This window comes from Bufo bufo, chromosome 7, assembly GCF_905171765.1.
Source record: "Bufo bufo chromosome 7, aBufBuf1.1, whole genome shotgun sequence".
NCBI lineage: Eukaryota > Metazoa > Chordata > Amphibia > Anura > Bufonidae > Bufo > Bufo bufo.
This window is the reverse complement of record NC_053395.1, coordinates 23,515,859-23,537,810: the sequence shown is the minus strand read 5'-3', so window position 1 is coordinate 23,537,810 and position 21,952 is coordinate 23,515,859. Positions and strand designations below refer to the sequence as shown.

The 21,952-nt window shown below is 46.1% G+C and overlaps 1 protein-coding gene across 1 annotated transcript in view; it reads right to left on the bottom strand.

Annotated features, from left to right (window-relative positions):
* LMF1 (lipase maturation factor 1) overlaps positions 1-21,952 on the bottom strand; it is a 215,682-nt gene that overhangs the window by 22,370 nt on the left and 171,360 nt on the right. Inside the window, exons 7-8 of the mRNA XM_040439943.1 lie at positions 7,812-7,995; positions 4,367-4,520 (exon numbers count right to left, since the gene is read on the bottom strand). Of these exons, the coding sequence (XP_040295877.1) occupies positions 4,367-4,520; positions 7,812-7,995 (338 nt within the window). The remainder of the gene's footprint in view (positions 1-4,366; positions 4,521-7,811; positions 7,996-21,952) is intronic.

Sequence of the window (21,952 nt, the reverse complement as noted above, 5' to 3'; positions counted from 1 at the left end):
GTCCGCAATGCACGGGCATCGTCCGTGGGGCAGGCGCATGGGGATTGCAGACCCATGGGTCCGCGATCCTTCCGTTCCGCAAAAAGATAGAGCGAGTTCTATCTTTTTGCGTTGCGGAAGCACGGAACGGAACCCCAGAAAGCACTCCGTAGTGCTTGCCTAGTTTTCCGTTCCGTATCTCCGGGTTTGCGGACACATGGGTCCGCATCCGTGATGCGGAATGGCCACGGAACGGTGCCCGTGTATTGCGGATCCGCAAATGCGGTCCACAATATGGCAACGGGCATCACACGTTCGTGTGAACGAGCCCTTATAAAGCAGTTTCCACCAAGGGCCCAAGCAACTGTAATCACCACACAGCCCCGTCTTAAGATGGATAGCGCTGAACCTGAAGAGATCTATACCACTGTGCATCCTGAGCATCCTGATTCATGAGTATAGATTTACAACAAATGCTTACACCTTTGTAAGTAGAGTACTGTAGATTCCACCAAAGCCCCAGGCAATGGCTAACACTGTGTAGCCTCATCTTCGCATATACAACATCATGAGAAAATAGTCTCAGCAATGTGAATGAGAAATAAAACTCTGCTCATCCTGAGCCCCCTGATGCATTAGTACAGATAAAGAACAGAGACTTGCACTTACTCAGGCTGAGCAACATCCATTGTGACTGCAGGCAACTGAAACCACCACATGGCACCCATCTTGAAGCAATCGACACCACTGCTGAGCTTCCTTGTTCATGAATGTAGGTCTTCAATAAATACAGTTACACAGGCAGAGCAGCTTTCATCAAAGCTCCAGGAACCATGTATCACAATTAGCCCCTTTTTATAATATGTGCTTACTTTGAAACACTCTACTATCTGAGCAGGAACTATAGCTATGTTCATCCTGAGCTACCTGATTCATGCAGATGTACAACATATACCCTAAATTAGGCAGAACAGCTTCCACAGAGTGCTCCAGGCAACTGATATCACCATATAGCCCCCCTATTAAGATGTACAGCTTAGTTTAAAACACTCTCTACTATCTGAATAGGACCAAGATCTGTGCTCATCCTGAGCTAACTGATTTCTGAGTGCATATCTAGAACATATACACTGACACAAACAGAACAGCTTCCGCCGAGACTCCATGCAACTTATATCATCATAAAGCCCCCTTTTTAAGATGTACAGCTTAGTTCATGACTATTTAAGCAGGACATATGGTCATCCTGAGCTTCCTGGTCCATTCGTAAAGATGTACAAAAAAAAAAAAGGACTTACACAGGCTGAGCAGCTTTTGTTGAGGCTGAAGGCAACTGAACTCACCCCATCGCCCCTATCACGTACAGAACCAATCCTGGGAGAGATCGACACCAACGTTCATCCTGGGCTTCCTGGTTCATGAATACAGAATTACTATGAAGGATGTAAATCCCAAAATGTTGCAAGGAGGCTCTTATTTGCGCTATACTCAGCGGGGCGCTGGCGTCCAGGGGATGGAAAGTTCTCAGATTCGGGTGAGTCCTGACCCTAGGGTCACAGGTGCAATGTCGCCCCGGGGTCACGCGCTGTGGAGGTCACCCGCTGGTTATCCTCTGTGCTGCTTTACACTGCTGCGTCACATCAGGAGGACGGAAGGGATGCGTCATTCATTAACCCTTCTTCCCCCACTCCGAGATATCGGGGGCGAGGATTCCCACAGGTGGTCCTTCCAAGAGGCGCGAGCGTAATCCGCTGCCAAAATAATCAACGGGACGTCCAAAGATGAGGACAGCGAGGGGTCTCACCGCTACCCGATCAACATCCTGCCATGGGGGTGGAAGGGGTTAATCCTGGCCCACGTCCTGGTCCCCGGGGCCCGTCTAGAGCTTGATTAAGAAATGGAACATTATTCCGGCAGATCTGAGGATCGCTCCCCACCTTTAATAGATTTGTGGGGGCCGCACGTTTCATATGTAGCAGTGCCGGGTGAGTTATGGCCGTGGCTGGCAGCCCAGCGGTAACAAACACTTTGTAAATCAGGGACACCAAATTAGTAATAAAAGTGGGCTCCTACTGTGAGATCTCCGAGATGTCAGCCTCCGCAGGCTCCCACATTCATTACCGGCCCCGTGCTTAGATTTTATTGGTTTACACAAGCTGGAATTACAAGAGGTCTCGGGGCTGGCGTCGCTCTCAGGCCCGAGGAGCGGACAGAGGCCGTCCGTGGTGGGCCCCCGGGAGCCCGCACTTGGCAGTCGTGCCCCACCAGCTTGATTTACCCTGGTCTGGAGACAGGTCACTCCATGCAAGTTATAGGAACCATTTCTTAAAGCAACAGCGCCTTATTTGGCTGTAGAGGACCTTTAACAATTGGCTCTTGTAAAACTACAACTGCCATGAAAGGGGTATTCCCATCGCTAGGATATGCCCCCAAAATCTGATCGGTGCACGTCCACACCTTAGAATGGAGTCCACAAAGCACTGGAGGGAGGGTGCACTGTTCACGCGTGGCCGTCCTCCATTTGTTTCTATAGGAGCCCCAAATATAAGTCAATGGAGGGCGGCTACGCATGCGCAGTGCACCCTCCGGCGCTTTGTGGACTCCGCTCAGATATGCCCCCAGTGTCCAACATGGGAGTACCCCTTTAACTCATATTCTGTGGGTATGCCATAAATGTCTTGTAGATGTGGGTGCCACCTCTGATGCCACACCTAAGTGGAGATGGAGGGTCCCCCGACCTCCATGCTGCTTGGTGAGACACAGAGGATTCCAATAATTTGGCATATGAAGAATCAGCATCAGGTCGGATTACTGGATTTCAGAGGTTACTGCGAAAAGTAAGGCGGCACTCTGACCTAAGTGTCTATACTGGTCGGTCCAGATTAATAAGGATTTTTTCGGTAATTCCTTACCTCTTCCTAGTTTTTGGCTCCCATTCTGATGTAACAGACTGCTTTCTACCAGATGATTACATTCCAGATTAAAGGGTTTGTCTAGGATTAGTTACAGCGCCCTCCCTGTCCGTGGATTGTGTCTGGTATTGCAGCTCAGCTCCACTGACGTGAATATGGCCGAACTGCAATACCAGGCAGAACCTGCAGACAGGGGTGGCGCTGTTTTTTTTTTTTTGCCATGCTTTTCGACCTTGCACAATCCCTTTAAAAGGAATCTGTACTATAAGGTAAATGACTGGGATTAGACTAAAACCGCCGCCTGTCACTGGTGGAAACCATGGGAAGATGGTCGATGGGGATCATTACGAGCATGCAGGGATTTAGGTGTGAGGAAGGAAGACGTCTCCGCCATGTCCAAGGCTTCATGTTTTACGAGGGGCTGTCTATACAGAGCAGGAGTCTGTAAAAGGGGACGGGGTCTAATATATGTACATAGCTGTTTTCCAGGTGGTGCCGTGCCCGGGATCGCAGCCCCCCCCCCACCGCGGGTAATAAGGTAGAGATGATTTTATGGTGATGGATTTCGCCAGAAGCTGTTTGTCTTGGCGTCGTCCTGCCTTTGGATGAGATCCGTCCTCCTGGGCCCCGCGCAAGAATCGGCCCTCCACTGTCCAAAAAAAATCCCTTAACATGTGTTTACCCTCCACCGCGGCCAGGAACATGAAATCCAGAATCAGACGGAAAATATAGGAAAAAAAAAAATCTGCATTTTCCATCGTAGACGCCGGAGGCCAGAAAATCCTGAAATGGGGGGGAATAAAGCGATGCATGTCTTATACTGCGCCCAAAACGATTCTAAGTATATCTGTTACTGGGAAAGCTGGGTGACGTCCCATATTGCCGCCGTCATGGTGGTAATCCAGCTTTCCCAGACGTATGAACAGTATGTCTGCCATGAAAGCTTCGACAAGGGGTTGTCACTCATCTTTTCCAGGCTCCACAATGGTGGCGGCGCTTAGTAATATGGCAGCAGAGGGTATTACTCAGCTCTCCCAGACACCTGAATGGCAAATCAACCTATTGGGAGGGAAACCTGATCTAATAGCCAAGGGAGACTCCCACTTTGGAGGACCCGGCTTGACTACTTGAATGGGAGCTGTTGTAATACCCCATTTTCCCACTAGAGGTCACTGCAGGAGAAATGTGTCACCGCCTGCAGCAACCCCAAGGCGATCGGAGCAGGTACTGTCCAGAGGGGTGAAAGCCAATATGGCCGCCCCTACAACTCCTGGTCACCCAGCTTTTCCATTTTCCTCAGTAATTATACCTTGGTGAGTCTGAAAGCTGGGTGACAAACAATATGTCTACAGAGGCATCAGTGCATGAACCTGCTACACAGGGAGGTAGATGCAGGAGTCAGGGAAAGCTGGGTGACAGCCCAACGTATATGGAAATACTGCCCCACCCCCCCTGCAGGTGATTTTGTATAGTACCTGCCAAAAGCTCCATACGTGTTGACAATCCGCAGCGGGTTGAAGGAGGCATTCATGACTTGTCTGGCGCTCACCAGGTTCAGGACCACCGGGACGCTGAGGTAGGCGATGAGGATGCCCAGAGATATGTGAAGCACCTGGCGGGTGTAGAACCCTGCGGAGGACGTGGCATCATTAGTGGTACAAATACATGCCAGGCTGATACATTGTAACAAACCACCAGGACAGCAGAGGAATAAGCTCACAGAGGATTGTCTAGCCTGGATACAATTGTAACAAACCCTCAGCTGTCAGGTTTGGATACAAATAGGGGAGCTCAAGTTCACTGACAACAAGCAGAGATCTTGACACTGCTGCATTACTAGGCTAGTAATCTGGGAAAGACAGGTGACCTCTCCCATGAGGGCGTTCTGGTGGTAATGATATCATTGCCCAATATTCTCTCACAGCGCCCCCGCATGGTCAGCTTGTGTAACCTGGTTCCTTATCTGTCCACGAATCTTCCCATTACCACAGATGTTTTTTTCCCAGGGTGATAAGCTGCGCCCCCACACCGCTGCTCCAGTACTCCTGCCCCCCCGTCTATTAAAGGGGACCTCCAAGACAATAATATGGCTGGTTAATCCTTCCATCGATGGTGGTCCCACTGCTGATCAGCACAGTGATGGGGCAGCAATGCTTCCCGGCTCAGCCCCAATGAAGGGGGCAAGGACTGTGGCCCTTAATTGTGCTGATCAATGGGGTCCTCAAAAGGGTCAGACCGCCAACCATGACCTATCTTCAGAAAAGGTCAATGTTACAGCCCTGGGAACCCCTTTAAATATAATCCTGTGGGGGATCTCTGTGAGATGTAAGGGTACAGAAAAAACTGTGCTGTTGTACAGGTCAGGAAAAACACGTCTCCTCCAAAAAAAAGAAAAGAAAGGAAAAAAAAACGCCACACATGTTCACAGGTTGTACGTGGTGTGGCAACTCAATGGAGCTGAGCTGTAATACCAGGCACAACCACGGACAGGAGTGGCGCTATTTTAGAAGCAAACTGCCACCTTCCGACCCCATTATGTGTCTATTTATCCCAAGTCACTGCTAGAACTATAGATGTTTATTTCTACCTCTGTAAGGCCTCATGCACACGACCGTTGTGTGTTTTGCGGTCCGCAAAACACGGATGGCGTCCGTATGCGTTCCGCAATTTGCGGAACAGCACAGACAGCCTTTAATATAACTGCCTATTCTTGTCCGCAAAGCGCAGACAAGAATAGGACAAGTTATATTTTTTTGCCGACCACGGAGCAACGGATGCAGACAGCACACGGAGTGCTGTCCGCATCTTTTGCGGCCCCATTGAAGTGAATGGGTCCGCATCCGAGCCGCCAAAACAACGGCCGTGTGCATGAGGCCTAAGTATGAAGTTCAGTACTGGGATTTAAGGGTCCATTCAGACGACTGAAAGGTCTCCGTGCCCGTATTGTGGACCGCTAATGGCGGGTCCACAATATACGGGGCAGCAGCCGTGTGAACTTCGTCCTATCTTTGGTGGAACGGAGGCACGGATCGGAAGCACTTCCGTGGGCTTTCAGGTCCATGCCTTTCTTTTGCCGTATCTTGCGGATCACGGATCCATTCAAGTCAATAGGTGCGCATCCGCAAACGGAGTTCACACGGCCGGTGCCCGTGCATTGCTGACCGCTATTTGTGGCACGGAGCGCTTGTGTGAATGGACCCTAAGGCCTCTTTCACACGACCGTTCATTTTTTCCGTTTACAGGCCGTTTTTTGCGTTCCGTATATGGTGCCATTCATTTCAATAGTTCCGCCCAAAAAACGGGAATGTACACCGTATGCATTCTGTTTCCGTATTTCCGATTTTCCGTTCCGTTGAAAGATAGAACATGTCCTATTATTGCCCGCAAATCACGTTCCGTGGCTCCATTCAAGTCAATGGGTCCACAAAAAAACGGAACACATACAGAAATGTATTCGTATGTCTTACGTATCCGTTCCGTTTTTGCGGAACCATCTATTGAAAATGTTATGTCCAGACCAATTTTTTCTATGTAATTACTGTATACTGTATATGCCATACGGAAAAACGGAACGGAAACGGAAACACAACGGAAACAAAAATCGTAACAATGGATCCGTGAAAAATGGACCGCAAAACACTGAAAAAGCCATACGATCGTTTGAAAGAGGCCTAAGGGTTAGCATCCTTAATTTTGATTATGCCCAGTACTGTTCACCCTGTTCCACATACCCTGATCCCAGGCGGAATACCCTGCTGCCATGACAACATTTTTTCTGATGCAGAGCTCCAAAACCTAGGCCTAGACAATAAATCTCTGCTTCCTGCAGTCACCACTAGAGGGAGCTTACTGAATACAGTTTATACATAGAATACAATAACAACACAGTATGCAGTGAGCTCCCTCTAGTGGTGACTACAGGCAGAGATTTATTATTTAATGCTATGTTTATGCAGGGGATTTGGAGCTGTGTATCAGAAAAATATATGTTCATGTATATGTATGCTTGTGGGAGATTATATGTATGCATTTGTATGCAGGCAAGTGCATAGTCATGATCTTAAGCACATCCGGTTCTATACAGGGTTGTTCTCTGGGATTTACATATTGATGGCCTATCCATGAAGAGGTTGTGGTGCTCCGTGAGCCCTTAGGCCTCTTCCTAGGCCAGTGACCACGTGTTTATCAGTCATGTGGCCTAGGTGCAGCTCAGTCTCATTCAATTGAATGGGCCCAAGCTGCAATACCAAGCACAGCCACTATACAGTGGACACCACTGTCCTTGGTAAGCTGCGAGGCGGTTGAGGCGCCAACGTGATCAATGCAGCCTCCCCAAATAGCTGATCGACGGGGGTGCCAGGAGTCAGACCACTGCCGATCTCATATTGATGAGCTATCCTGAGAATAGGTCATCAATAGGTAAATCCAGGAGAACCCCTTTAATATGTGTATTCAAGCATTTATTGTGAATTGAAGAGGACTTCAACCCCATTTATACACAAACCGGTTAATTACCTGTTAAAATATTCATGTTGTTATATTTTATTCTAAAAAGGTTCAAAACCCTGTACTAGTTTCCTAATAATTCTGTTACAGAGCTCAAAATCATCTGCTTCTTTTTATACAACCATATAGCTAAATGATAAAATTCTGGCTACCTACACTGACCACTAGGGGGAGCTCTCTGGAGATAGGATTATCCTAGCGGTGGCTGCAGGAAGCACACATTTTATAATTTAACTATGTGAAGGGAAGCAAATGAGCTTGATATCCCAAGCTTAATAAAAAAAATTAAAAAATAAAAAGATTTAGGTGGACAACTCCATTAAAATCTGCACATAATTCCGTGAGGGCCAAGGGGGCTTTGGACTTTTTTTAAATAAAAAGTTTCATCACTGGTCGGCCCATTGTGAGACTTACTGCAACTCCTTGTTGGGCGCTCTCCAGTAGACGTCTGCCTCTGGATTTTGGATATTTGGTGTTTTGCAGACCCATCCTTGGAGCTGAACAGGAAGCTGAGGCGGGCATCATCAAAACAGGCGATACTTGGCACGATGGTCAACCAGTTTAGGAAGCTGAGGTTACCGCTGAGGATCAGAAGCACCTAGTAAACAAAAAGGATATCTTCCTGTTAGACCGTCCAGATGTGCGTAGACATGGAGAGTGGAAAACCACCGTCAGGCCCATTAAAGGGACATGGTAACACCTAAGGTTATGACTAGGCAACGCCACACCATATGGGCTAGGTAAAAAGTTGAAAGGGTAAAACAATCGAAAGATAGGGTGATCCCACCATCTTAATCAAATTTTTGATGGACTAACTTAAATGATACCGCAACCTCTAGGGTTAAATCATGTGCACTCTCCAACTCAATATGTTCCTACAGGACACAGCATTGCTCATGGTGTCCATGTTGAGTTGAAGAACAACCCATATAAGGTCCTTGTTGATCTTGAAGACGAAGAGCTTTTGAAGGTATGGTCCAACTTGCTATAGGCATGACAGATCATATAGGGCAGAAGAGGTGGACGATCTCCACCATAGATGGAACCCTCATGGGTGAAGGGAGTTGGCGATAATTAAAGATGATGGAGTCAAAAACAGTGCGGAGGAGGAGGGATCGTCAGCTGGAGAACTAAGAAGTCAATGAAGAGAGTAAAGCCCATGAAAATCATAAACAGCCCAGTTCCTGGACTCAGTAGCTAGTAATGGTGGTCCTGGCAAAGTGAGGTCCTATGAATACTTGTTTCTCATGCATGTATTCTTGTTCAGGAGAGGGGAGTAAGCTAATGGCAGGTGCCTCCAGTGATGGCTTATCTCCAGTGAGAACTAAAGGATCAGGAATGGTGAAATCCAATGTCCGATGCTTTGTTCCCCCGCATCAGCCATTGGGGGAGAGTCAGGAATGGTTAGGTGGTCCCACCGAAATTGGCAGGTTTGGCCGACTTTCATCTAATGTGTATGGCCACCTAAAAAAAATGATCAGGGACGGCAGGAAAGGCAACCGCCTAGGGCCATGACGGCTAACCTCTGGCACTCCAGCTGTGGTAAAACTACAACTCCCAAGATGCCCACTTGCTTGGCTGTTCTCAGAACTCCATACAAATAAATAAAGCATGCTGGGTGTAGTAGTTTGACCACAGCTGGAGAGCCAGAAGTTCTAGGCCTAGGGTGACGCATTTCGCGATACCTCCAACTTTATCGGCAGTAACATTCATGACAAGCTCCCGGTCTGACTCTATTACAGGGTGGCTGTTGTCGAGGCTTGCCTACGACTGTCGGCCATCTTGAGTCACCATCCAATGAGGTTAGACATTTTTTCCACTATGGACCTGAATGTTCACTTATATTCTTTTTCCATCTGTATGCGGAACCCACTGGGAATGACGGGGTTAACACTAAACGTGTTGACTGCTAAATCGGGTAATAAAAGTGAAAAAAAAAGAGTCCGTCTCTTGCTCATGTCAAATTTCTTAAGATTAATCTTATTCCATCATTTGGGGCCAAAGCAGACAAATTCTTTGCAGAGTGCCAGGGGCACTTGTGGGGCTTTCGCTTTTTATGGAGGGCTTTCCTGGCTGGGATATGTCAAAGTCACAGCCATTAATTTGACACGATGCTTGTTCTGGGCCGGGCACTCTGGAATATCAGCTCCGGTCTGCTCCGCGGCCAACAGGACGGGGCTGAGCGGCTGCGAAGATTGCGCTGATTCACCGGCTCCCGCCCTACAAGTGGGTGGTGAGCCCTCTCCGCAGACACCTCGTAATGGCACCACGATCATTAACCCTTCGCGGGGAAGAACTCACTCACGTAGGCACTGGCTTTTTTTTTTTATAGGTTCTGGAAAAGTCACCTGCTCCTGGGAAAACTTGGTTCTCTCTTAAAGGGACAGTATTTTATTATATCTATGAACAAAACAAAAAAACTCCATTAATTAGCAAACCAGCACTGATCGTGCATACGTACGGCATAGGGCACCATGCACACCACCATATTCGTTTGGCGGTCCATATGCCATCCACATAATATTTGCAGACCCACCCAAGTCAATAAGTCCGGAAAAAAAACGCGGCTGCAACATGGACTGGTCCGGTATTTTGTAGGCCTGCAAAATGGACCAGATCATGTGCATGAGGGCCGTAGGGACAATTTTTTACACAGCTGCTGAGTGTTGATTAAAAATCGACTGCAGTTTTGTATACACAGCACCTTCGCAGATCTATGCATCTCCATGGTTACAGACTACAAACAAACCCTATAGTGTAGTCTGATCTAGCAGTTGTGTACTCCACAATCCCTGACAGCAAAAGAGGGGCAGATGGAAGCATTTTTAGAGCTGTATTTTAGGGCTACTTAATTACGGCAGGTTTTTGTTTTGCTGGAGAGGGGAGGCATTAAAGATTAAATAAGTGACACCCCCATAAGTTTTAAGGAGCGCTCAAAATCGAGCTTAGTGCAAATCCTGAGGGGGAGGAGCATGACACAGGAATTCTCTCATAGGTGTAATGCTCCGCCTCCTAGTGCCCTGCATCAGGAAAAACAGAGTGTAATAGTTTTGTATGGAGTGTTCCTTTAATTTATGACATATGTTACTATGCCCTAACATTGGACTACACATCAGGCAGCTCAATGAGGGTGTCTCTAGGACCCAGGACCACCTTGTGGTATAGGACAATACGGTTACAGGCAAAGCGTAATGCCTGGACAGCCGAGGCCTCTAGGAAGAGACAGCATCTTTGAAGAGAACACCGCCTCTATGAACCACTTAAAGGGCATCTGTCAGCAGTTTTGTACCTAGGACACTGGCTGACCTGTTACATCTGCACTTGGCAGCTGAAGACATCTGTGTTGGTCCCATGTTCCTATGTGCCCGCATTGCTGAGAAAAATGAGGTTTTAATATATGCAAATGAGTCTCTAAGAGCCACAGGGGCGTTACCATTACATCTAGAGGCTCAGCTCTCTCTGCAACTGCTGCGTCCTCTGCACTTTGACAGGACCAGGCAATGTAAAGGTGATCACACCTGGTCCTGTCAATCAAGGTGCGGCAGTTGCAGAGAGAGCAGAGTCTCTAGGTGTGACGGCAGACAGTGGCTTTTTTTTTTTTTTCCCAGTGTCGTGCTCCATAGATTATTTTTTTTTTCTTATTGTGCAGTAAAAATAACAAGGTAACTTTAGGGCTGTATTACATTAAAAGATTTAGCAGGAGATTTTTCAAGAGGGAAGCGTTCCTTTCCAGTAATTGTGCTATTCCATGCTGCGATCTTCTCCTCAGTATGGGGAGGGACGATCGGTAACGCCATCACTCGTTCGCATACTGACTCGTTGTTTGCCGGCAACAGGTCGCGATTAGACAGCGCAATCTGTCTAATTTTCAAGCACGCTTAAATATGGCGATTGCCCGATGAGCGAGCGGATAATCAGCGGCACTATTACACATCCAGGTGACCGCTAATGACGCTCGTTAGTGATGTCCTTGCTGATGCTTATTCTATGGCTCATTAACGATGGCGGAGGTCCCAAATAAAGTACGAAAAAATTTTAAAAGATTTTTTTATTTTTGTTTTGGAAGAGACTTTTTTTCAAATGAAATAATAACTGCTAATATTAAATGAAAGTAAAAAGTAGTTTTTTTTAATGCTTTTTATGATCTCTGTCTCTCTGAAGAGAGGCGGAGAGATGGGGAGGAACAAAACTGTGCAAATCACCACTCCTCTTCTGCAGCGCGGCGCAGCAGAAGAGGTCCCCTGAACGGCCTTCATATGAACACTATATGGCGGCAACAAAAATTTGTGTCGGCGGCCTTAGGATGACTTAAAAACATAAGAGAATTGATACTCGCCTCCATGAATCGCCGGCCGCTGTCCAGATCCTCGCTGATCTCTACTTCCTGCTCCCGTTTTGGCAAACAGGAAATGCCAGCTTAGTCAATCGCTGGATCGGATGGGTCACTGCTGTGCCTAGCAATGGGCTGAGAGGAAGGGAAGAGCAGCGGGAAACCAGACAGCCGCCATTAAAAGGGTTGTCCAGGATGTTGACATTGATAGCCTATCCTCGGGATCAGCTGTTCCTAAGCTCGAGAAGTGGTCTCCGGACCTACACAGTGGATGGAGCTTTTTACCATTCACGTCAATGAAAGCAGAGATGCTGTAAACCAGCTCTGATCACTAACGACAACCCCTTTAAGGGCTTTTCTCAAAATTTCCTAAAAGGGTATTTGAAACTGGGGTTTCTACACCAGACACCCCTGCAAAAAAAATAAAAAAATACTAGTCGGACCTATCTTGGGAGAGGAAATGCTCTTTGCCGCACCCCACCCCTCGTAGACGCGGCATTACATCGTACACACCTAAAGGTTGTCACAAACGTAATGAATCACCCCGACTCGTTAACGAGCAGTCCCTGCGTGCGCTCGAGACAATAAGCGATCATGGAATATTGCTGACCAATTACCCCCATCGTATTACAGGCCCTTGCCCCTTCCAGGGGGGTATGTCAGCTGAAACAGCAAGGGGAAAAATTCAATATGCTGCGCCATAAAAGCAAAAACAGAAGCCATAAAGAGGCTGCGGCGTACGGGCTGGCGAAACAATGACGCCCCTGATGGAAGACGTGCCGCTTCATTTCCAGACTGAGACCCCATAACGAGCATTTCCTCTGCCTGCTCATGCTCTGGCTGCAGCCATTAATGTGCTGGGCTAACATGGCGGGGTGCTAGCAATCAGCCGGGCCAGAGGCTGACACGTAATGTAACCTGACAATTATATAGGTGGTGTGTTTCTCCTATGCATCATAAATGCCAGCGGCAGCGGTCACGGATGACGACGCGGTGTGACCGCTCGTTCTTAAAGAGACAGCACGCATAAAATCCAACTAATTCCTACCACCCATTATAGGCAAATATGTCAAACGCAAGCACCAAAAATTTTAAATCCGTGCCATCAGACAGTCCTTATATCTGCAAGCGGACTCAGGATGGAAAAACATGGCTGCAGTCTTCAAGAAACAAAGCCATAGCCACGTATTGCAGCTCAGCTCCACTGCAGTGCCACAAGCAACCTGTGACCAGGCGTGGTGCTGTTTTTGGAAGAAATTGCCCATGCTTTTCTAATCCTTGACTACCCTTTTAAAAGTCACTACCATAGGAATGAATGTCGAATTTCAATCCCATTCATGGCAAACATTCACCCCCATGAGCTCTTCTTTAAAGGAGTTATCCAGGAATTGATATTGATGACCTATCCTCAGGATAGGTCATGATTATCACATCGGCAGAGGTCCGAGTCCTGGCAGTCCCACCAATCAGCTGTTTCATGGAGCCGCCTCGCTCACAGAAGCTCTGGTGAACAGAGCCCCCTTCCGGCAGCTCACCCAAGCACAGCGCCGTACACCGTTTGGTGGCTGTGCTTGGTATTGCAGCTCAGCCCATTGACTTTAATGGGACTGAGCTGCAACTAAGCCATGTGACAAATGTATGGTGACGTAACATGGCCTAGGAGGAGGCTGTGGCGCTCACGGAGCACCGACCTCTTCTAACAGCTGATCGGAGGGAGCCTAGGCCATCAATATAAATTCCTGGAACTGCCCTTTAAGCTTGGAAGAAAGAAAGGGAAAAAGGCAGAGGACAATCACGGTGCACAGGGGGCGGCCATATTGGCTAAAGTATCATCGAGCACATGGCCTTATGGCTACCGATTCACTGGTGGTGAACCCAACCATATTCAAAGCTGGACTTGATTTACATATCTGTTGCATAAATAATTGCGTGGTGTCCTCGCGCGTCATCTTTGTAGGTATATAACGATGATAAAGTAAGTGACTGGTCGGGCATCTTCAGAGAACATCTTGGAGCCTCTTCTATGAATTGAGATACGAGGAGGCTGACACGCTTTGATCTTGTAACCACATACCGATCGTCAGTCCCCGGTCTGGGTGCAGTTCCATCGTCATGCTGACAGCGCACATATCATTCATGTCGCCATCTTAAGGTGTGAGCGGATTTATGTCGGATCTCAGGAATTTGAAGAGTCGGTCTTTCTTATTTCTGAACTATGTCTTCATCTTAAAAGATTCTCCGTTCTGGACAATCACGACATCTTAGAAAGGTCCCCTGACAGTAAGATGATCACAAAGTGCTAGGATCCTCAGCGATCAGCTCTTATGAGAGAGAGAACCTGGCAGTAAGGGTTCACTTTCCCTGCAGCGCCACCACAGGAGAAATTAAGCATTACATTGTGTCCATTCAAATCAATGAGCGGTCTGTGTAATGAAGGACAGGAGAGGTCCTCCAGAGCGAGAGACGCTCTTTCCTGTTTTTGGTCAATTAGGATTACCATAATTATTATTATTTGCCAAATGCCAGAATAATGAGAGAGAGAGAGAATGTTTTAAGGCATTTTTATAACTTTCTGCAATGTCAAAAGTTTATATACACTAAGATTACTCCGTCTTTAACCCCTTAAAGACCCTGCCATATTTCAACTTAAGGAGCCGGGCCATTATTTGCAAATCTGACATGTCACTTTATGCGGTGATAACTTTAAAACGCTTTTACTTATCCAGGCTATTCTGAGATTGTTTTCTCGTCAGATATTGTACTTCATGACACTGGTAAAATTGAGTCAATATTTTTTATTTTTGTTTATAAAAAAAATACCAAAATTTACAAAATATTTGGAAAAGTTAGCAAATTTCAGTTTCTCTACTTTTATAATAGATAGTAAGACCTCCAAAAATAGTTACTTTACAATCCCCATATGTCTACTTCATGTTTTTATCATTTTGTGAATGACATTTTATTTTTTGGGGACGTTAGAAGGCTTAGAAATTTAGAAGCAAATCTTGAAATTTTTCAGAAAAGTTCCAAAACCCACTTTTTAAGGACCAGTTCAGGTCTGAAGTCACTTTGTGAGGCTTACATAATAGAAACCACCCAAAAATGACCCCATTTTATAAACTACACCCCTCAAGGTATTTAAAACTGATTTTACAAACTTTGTTAACCCTTTAGGTGTTCCACGAGAATTTATGGAAAATGTAGATGAAATTTCAGAATTTCACTTTTTTGGCAGATTTTCCATTTTAATCAATTTACTTTCCACTAACAAAGCAAGGGTTAACAGCCAAACAAAACTCCATATTTATTGCCCTGATTCTGTAGTTTACAGAAACACCCCATATGTGGTCGTACACTGCTGTACGGGCACACAGCAGGGCGCAGAAGGAAAGGAACGCCATATGGTTTTTGGAAAGCAGATTTCACTGGGATAATTTTCAGCTGCCATGTCACATTTGAAGACCCCCTGATGCACCCCTAGAGTAGAAACTACAAAAAAGTGACCCCATTTTAGAAACTAAACCCCTCAAGGTATACAAAACTGATTTTACAAACTTTGTTAACCCTTTAGGTGTTCCAAAAGAATTAATGGAACATGGAGATGAAATTTTTTTGTCAGATTTTCTATTTTAATCAATTTTTTCCAGTTACAAAGCAAGTGTTAACAGCCAAACAAAACTCAATACTTATGGCCCTGATTCTGTAGTTTACAGAAACACCCAATATGTGGTCATAAACTGCTCTACGGGCACACGGCATTGCGCAGAAGGAAAGGAACGCCATATCGTTTTTGGAAGGCAGATTTTGCTGGACTGGTTTTTTGACACCATGTCCCATTTGAAGCCCCCCTGATGCACCCCTAGAGTAGAAACTCCAAAAAAGTGACCCCATTTTGGAAACTACGGGATAAGGTGGCAGTTTTGTTGGTACTATTTTAGGGTACATATGATTTTTGGTTGCTCTATATTACACTTTTTGTGAGGCAAGGTAACAAAAAATAGCTGTTTTGGCACAGTTTTTATTTTTTGTTATTTACAATGTTCATCTTACAGGTTAGATCATATAGAGCAGGTTGTTACGGACGACACAATACAAAATATGACTACTTTTTTTGGTTGTTTGTTTCAGTTTTACATAATAAAGCATTTTTGAAAGAACATTTTTTAGTGTCTCCACATTCTGAAAGCTGTATTTTCTTTTTTTCTGGGAGGGGCGACTGTCTTGTGTAGGGGCTCATTTTTTTCGGGATGAGATGACTGTTTGATTGCTACTATTTTAAGGTGCATATGACCTTTTGATCGCTTCCTAGTACACTTTTTGTGATGTAAGGTGACAAAAAATGGCTTTTTTTTACACCAATTTTATTTTTAATTTTTTTTACAGTGTTCACCTGAGGGGTTAGGTCATGTGCCATTTTTATAGAGCAGGTTGTTATGGACGCGGCAATACCTAATATGTATACTTTTTTATATTTACTTAAAGAGGACCTTTCATCAGAATCAAGTATGTAAACTGAATATACAGACGTGTAGAGCGGCGCCCAGGGATCCCCCTGCACTTACTATTATCCCCGGGCGCCGCTCCGTTCCCCGGTTATAGCCTCCGGTATAGTCATAGTTAGGCTCCACCCAGTGGAACCTGCCGCGGTCTCCTTCTCCTATGCTGTAGCGCTGGCCAATCGCAGCGCTCAGCTCATAGCACTTTTAGTGATGTAAGGAGACAAAAAAAGTTTTTTTTAAGCACCGTTTTAGTTGAATTTTTTTACGGTGTTCATCTGAGGGGTTAGGTCATGTGATATTTTTATAGAGCTAGTTGATACGGACGCGGCGATACCCAATATGTCTACTTTTCTTTTTTTCCCGTATTCTTTACAATTTTTGTTTTATTTTATCTTGGGAAAAGGACGTTTTTTTCTTTTTTTTACTTGAAACTTATTTTTTTTGTAAAACTTTATTTTTAACTTTATTTTTTGTCCCACTCTGGGACTTCAACTTTTGGGGGTCTGATCCCCTTTACAATGCTTCTGTATTGTAAAGCATTGGCTGTAAGTGCATTACCAGTGTAATACAGGGGGGTGGATCTCACAGGCTCGTACGGAAGGCAGCCACAATGCCTAAGGAAGGCATCGGGCTGCCTTCCCTGCCATCGGGTCCCCGTCACAGCAGCGCAGGGACCCGATGGCAGCTCCCTACCTCCCCACACATCGCATGTGCTGCGGCACATCACGGGTTAATGTACCAGCATCGGTGATTTCACCGATGCCGGAGCATGCAGCAGGGGTCCGGCTATCAGTGACTGCCGGGCCCCTGCCGCGCAGCTCCTGCACCCGCCTGATCACCGTGCCGCACATGTACGGCGCTGGTCCTTAAGTCATATGCATCTGCGCCATACATGTACGGTGCGGGTCCTTAAGGGGTTAAACAATTCTGGACTGCCCATTTGATGATGTCATGTGTTTGGAAGCTTCTGTTAGGTTTGTTGGCAACATCCGAGTTAATTAGAGACACACTGCTTCTTTGTGTAGCATCATGGGAAAGTCTAAAGAAATCAGCCAAGATATCAGGAACAGAATTGTGGACTTGCACAAGTCTGGCTCAACCTTGGGTGCAATTTCAAGATACCTGAAGGTGCCTCGTTCATCTGTACAAACAAGATGGGAATGTCCAGCCATCATACCGCTCAGGAAGGAGACGGGTTCTGTGTCCCAGAGATGAACGTGCTTTGGTCCTAAATGTGCATAACAACCCAAGATAAAAAGCAAAAGTCCTCGTGAAGATGATAGCAGAAGCTGGTAAGATTGTGTCAATATCCACAGTCCTCGTTTCACTGTATCAACATGGGCTGAAAGGCCACTCTGCCAGGAAGAAGCCATTAATCCAAAAGAAACCAGATTAATGTTTGCAAATGCACACAGGAACAAAGACCTTCATTTTTGGAGACATGCCGGGTGGTCTGACAAAACTAAAATTGAACTTTTTGGCCATAATGACCATCGTTACGTTTGGAGGAAAAATGGAGAAGCTTGGAAGCCTAAGACCACCATCCCAACTGTGAAACATGGGGGCGGCAGCGTCATGTTGTGGGATTGTTTTGCTGCAGTAGGGACTGGTGCACGTCACAAAATAGATGGCATCATCAGGAAAGAGGATTATGTGGAAATACTGAAGCAACATCTCAAGACATCAGCCAGGAAATGGGTCTTCCAAATGGACAATGACCCGAAGCGTACTGCCAGACTGGTTACAAAGTGGCTTAAGGGTAACAAAGTCAATGTTTTGGAGCGGCCATCACAAAGCCCTGATCTCAATCCTTTTGAAAATTTATGGGCAAAGCTGAAAAGTCAGGTGCGAGGAAGGCGACCAACAAACATGGCTCCGGAGGAATGGGCCCAAATTCCGACCAACTATTGTGAGAAGCTTGTGGAAGGATATCCAAAACGTTTGACCCAAGTCATACAGTTTAAGGGCAATGGCACCAAATATTAATGAAATGTATGTAAACTTTTGACTTTGCAGAAAGTAATATAAATGCCTTAAAACATTCCCTCTCTCTCAATATTCTGGCATTTGGCAAATAATAATAATTATGGTAATCCTAATTGACCAAAAACAGGAAAGGTTTATTCTGATTTCATGTCAGATATTAAGAAAAACACGCAGATGTGTCGCTTTATATATAGTGTATGTAAACGTCTGGTTTCAACTGTATATCACATCTCCATAGCAACAGGCTCGCTCTGTGGTTAGGCTACTTTCACACTTGCGTTGCTGGATTCGGCAATCTGTATGCAAACGGAAACCATTTGTAGACGGATCCGGATGCGGATCCGTCTCACAAATACATTGCAATACCGGATCCGTCTCTCTCCGGTGTCATCCGGAAATACTGATCCGGCATTATTATTTTTTTACATTTTTAAAGGTCTGCGCATACGCAGACCGGATACGTCGATGCGGCAATTTTAATGCCGCATCCGGCAATAATACATTCCAATGGAAAAAAAAAATGCCGGCATTTTTGGCATCACATGGTACATCACATGATCTTTTACCATGGTGATTCACCATGGTAAAAGATCATGTGACGTACCATGTGATAACCGGAGTGACGTCATCAAAGGTCCTTGACCTATAATGAATGCTCACCACAGGTCCTATTCAACAAAGAATACAGAAGGAGATGCCGGGCTACGCGATCAAGTGGACTAAGGTGAGTTAAATTTTATTTATTTATTTTTTTAACCCCTCCAGCGCTAGTTTACTTTGCATTCTGTATTCAGAATGCTATTATTTTCCCTTATAACTATGTTATAAGGGAAAATAATACTATTTACAGAACACCGATCCCACCAAACATGCGCAATTTTTCTCACGCGAGTGCAAAACGCATTACAATGTTTTGCACTCGCGCGGAAAAATCGCAGGTGTTTCCGCAACGCACCCGCACATTTTCCCGCAACGCCCGTGTGAAAGAGGCCTTAGAATTCCTCAGCAACTTCATAGCTCTGAGTTCATGCTTCCAGCATCCCCTGCTGGTTCTGTGTCTTGTACAGGGCATTCTTAGGTAATTCACATTCTGGAAGATGAAGTCTTGTCTCTGGGTACTGTACGGTTGTATGATGTAGCAAAGCATCTCTCCTTTGCAACGAAAGTCACCTACCTGCTCATACGTTCCAGACTATGGATCTCCCAGGACCAGTGAAGGTACTGGTTGGTAGTGTAGTTCTACAGCTCCCACCATGAAATTGTTCTTTCAAGACTGATCTGGCCCTAATGCATACTTTTGCTTTAATGATATGGGATGAAATATCGGCACTCCTGAGGACCTGAAGGTCCCTCTACCTCCATGGGGTCTACAATGAGCGCAAAGGGACTGCACCCAAGATATGAAGGTGCCGGTACCTGCCTGGCTCTACTTATTAAGCACGGCATTAATCAGAGTAATTGGGTAGGTACACTGAGGTTATAAAACCATGGCATGTCTAATGAGGGAGCGCCTTATAGAAGGAACGCAGGGTTTTTAATCTAATAATGTCAGTTTTATGGATTATGACTGGAGTTTTATGGAGTGTGATATGAAATGCTGGGGATTCATTGCTCTCTGTGGATTAATTTGGAAAAGCAGTTTTTCCTGGTTCTAGGCCCGAAAACAATTATTTCTTGTGTATGTCCCTCTCCCGTCACTGTACACAGGTCCCCCCCCCCCCCCCCTAGGAAACAGCAAATGACCAAACATCTTCATGTGTCCTGTGTCTTCAGGAGGAGGAGATGAGAGGAGAACGGACGTCTCCCTGATCTACGAGGATTCAGGGGGTATGACGAGACAATGTACCGGGAGGAAACACATCTTATATATATACATACAGAGTAGGACCCGGGCATGTGGATCACAAAAACAAAGAAAACTTGAAGTTATAGTGTCATTATCCTGCACCCCGAGTGTCAGCGTCATTATCCAGTACCCCGAGTGTCAGCGTCATTATCCAGTACCCCGAGTGTCAGCGTCATTATCCTGTACCCCGAGTGTCAGTGTCATTATCCTGTACCCCAAGTGTCAGCGTCATTATCCTGTACCCCGAGTGTCAGCGTCATTATCCAGTACCCCGAGTGTCAGCGTCATTATCCAGTACCCCGAGTGTCAGCGTCATTATCCTGTACCCCGAGTGTCAGCGCCATTATCCTGTACCCCGAGTGTCAGCGTCATTATCCTGTACCCCGAGTGTCAGCGTCATTATCCAGTACCCCGAGTGTCAGCGTCATTATCCAGTACCCCGAGTGTCAGCGTCATTATCCTGTACCCCGAGTGTCAGCGCCATTATCCTGTACCCCGAGTGTCAGCGTCATTATCCTGTACCCCGAGTGTCAGCATCATTATCCTGTACCCAGAGTGTCAGCGTCATTATCCTGTACCCCAAGTGTCAGTGTCATCATCCTGTACCCCGAGTGTCAGTGTCATCATCCTGTACCCCGAGTGTCAGTGCCATCATCCTGTACCCCAAGTGTCAGCGTCATCATCCTGTACCCCAAGTGTCAGTGTCATTATCCTGTACCCCAAGTGTCAGTGTCATTATCCTGCACCCCAAGTGTCAGTGTCATTATCCTGTACCCCAAGTGTCAGTGTCATTATCCTGTACCCCAAGTGTCAGTGTCATTATCCTGTACCCCAAGTGTCAGTGTCATTATCCTGTACCCCAAGTGTCAGTGTGTCATTATTCTGTATCCCAAGTGTCAGTGTCATTATCCTGTACCCCAAGTGTCATTATCCTGTACCCCAAGTGTCAGCGTCATTATCCTGTACCCCAAGTGTCATTATCCTGTACCCCAAGTGTCAGCGTCATTATCCTGTACCCCTAGTGTCAGTGTCATTATCCTGTACCCCAAGTGTCAGTGTCATTATCCTGTACCCCAAGTGTCATTATCCTGTACCCCAAGTGTCAGCGTCATTATCCTGTACCCCAAGTGTCATTATCCTGTACCCCAAGTGTCAGCGTCATTATCCTGTACCCCTAGTGTCAGTGTCATTATCCTGTACCCCAAGTGTCAGTGTCATTATCCTGTACCCCGAGTGTCAGTGTCATTATCCTGTACCCCAAGTGTCATTGTCATTATCCTGTACCCCAAGTGTCAGCGTCATTATCCTGTACCCCAAGTGTCAGTGTCATTATCCTGTACCCCAAGTGTCAGCGTCATTATCCTGTACCCCGAGTGTCAGCGTCATTATCCTGCACCCCAAGTGTCAGTGTCACTATCCTGTACCCCAAGTGTCAGCGTCATTATCCTGTACCCCGAGTGTCAGTGTCAGTATCCTGTACCCCAAGTGTCAGTGTCATCATCCTGTACCCCAAGTGTCAGTGTCATCATCCTGTACCCCAAGTGTCAGCGTCATTATCCTGTACCCCAAGTGTCAGCGTCATTATCCTGTACCCCAAGTGTCAGTGTCATTATCCTGTACCCCGAGTGTCAGTGTCATTATCCTGTACCCCAAGTGTCAGTGTCATTATCCTGTACCCCAAGTGTCAGTGTCATTATCCTGTACCCCAAGTGTCAGTGTCATTATCCTGTACCACAAGTGTCAGCGTCATTATCCTGTACCCCAAGTGTCAGTGTCATTATCCTGTACCCCAAGTGTCAGTGTCATTATCCTGCACCCCAAGTGAGTGATCGGTGGGTAAGAGCTCCTAACTGGTGAAGACACATAACGAGTCTGTCATCTGGATCTTGTTTGG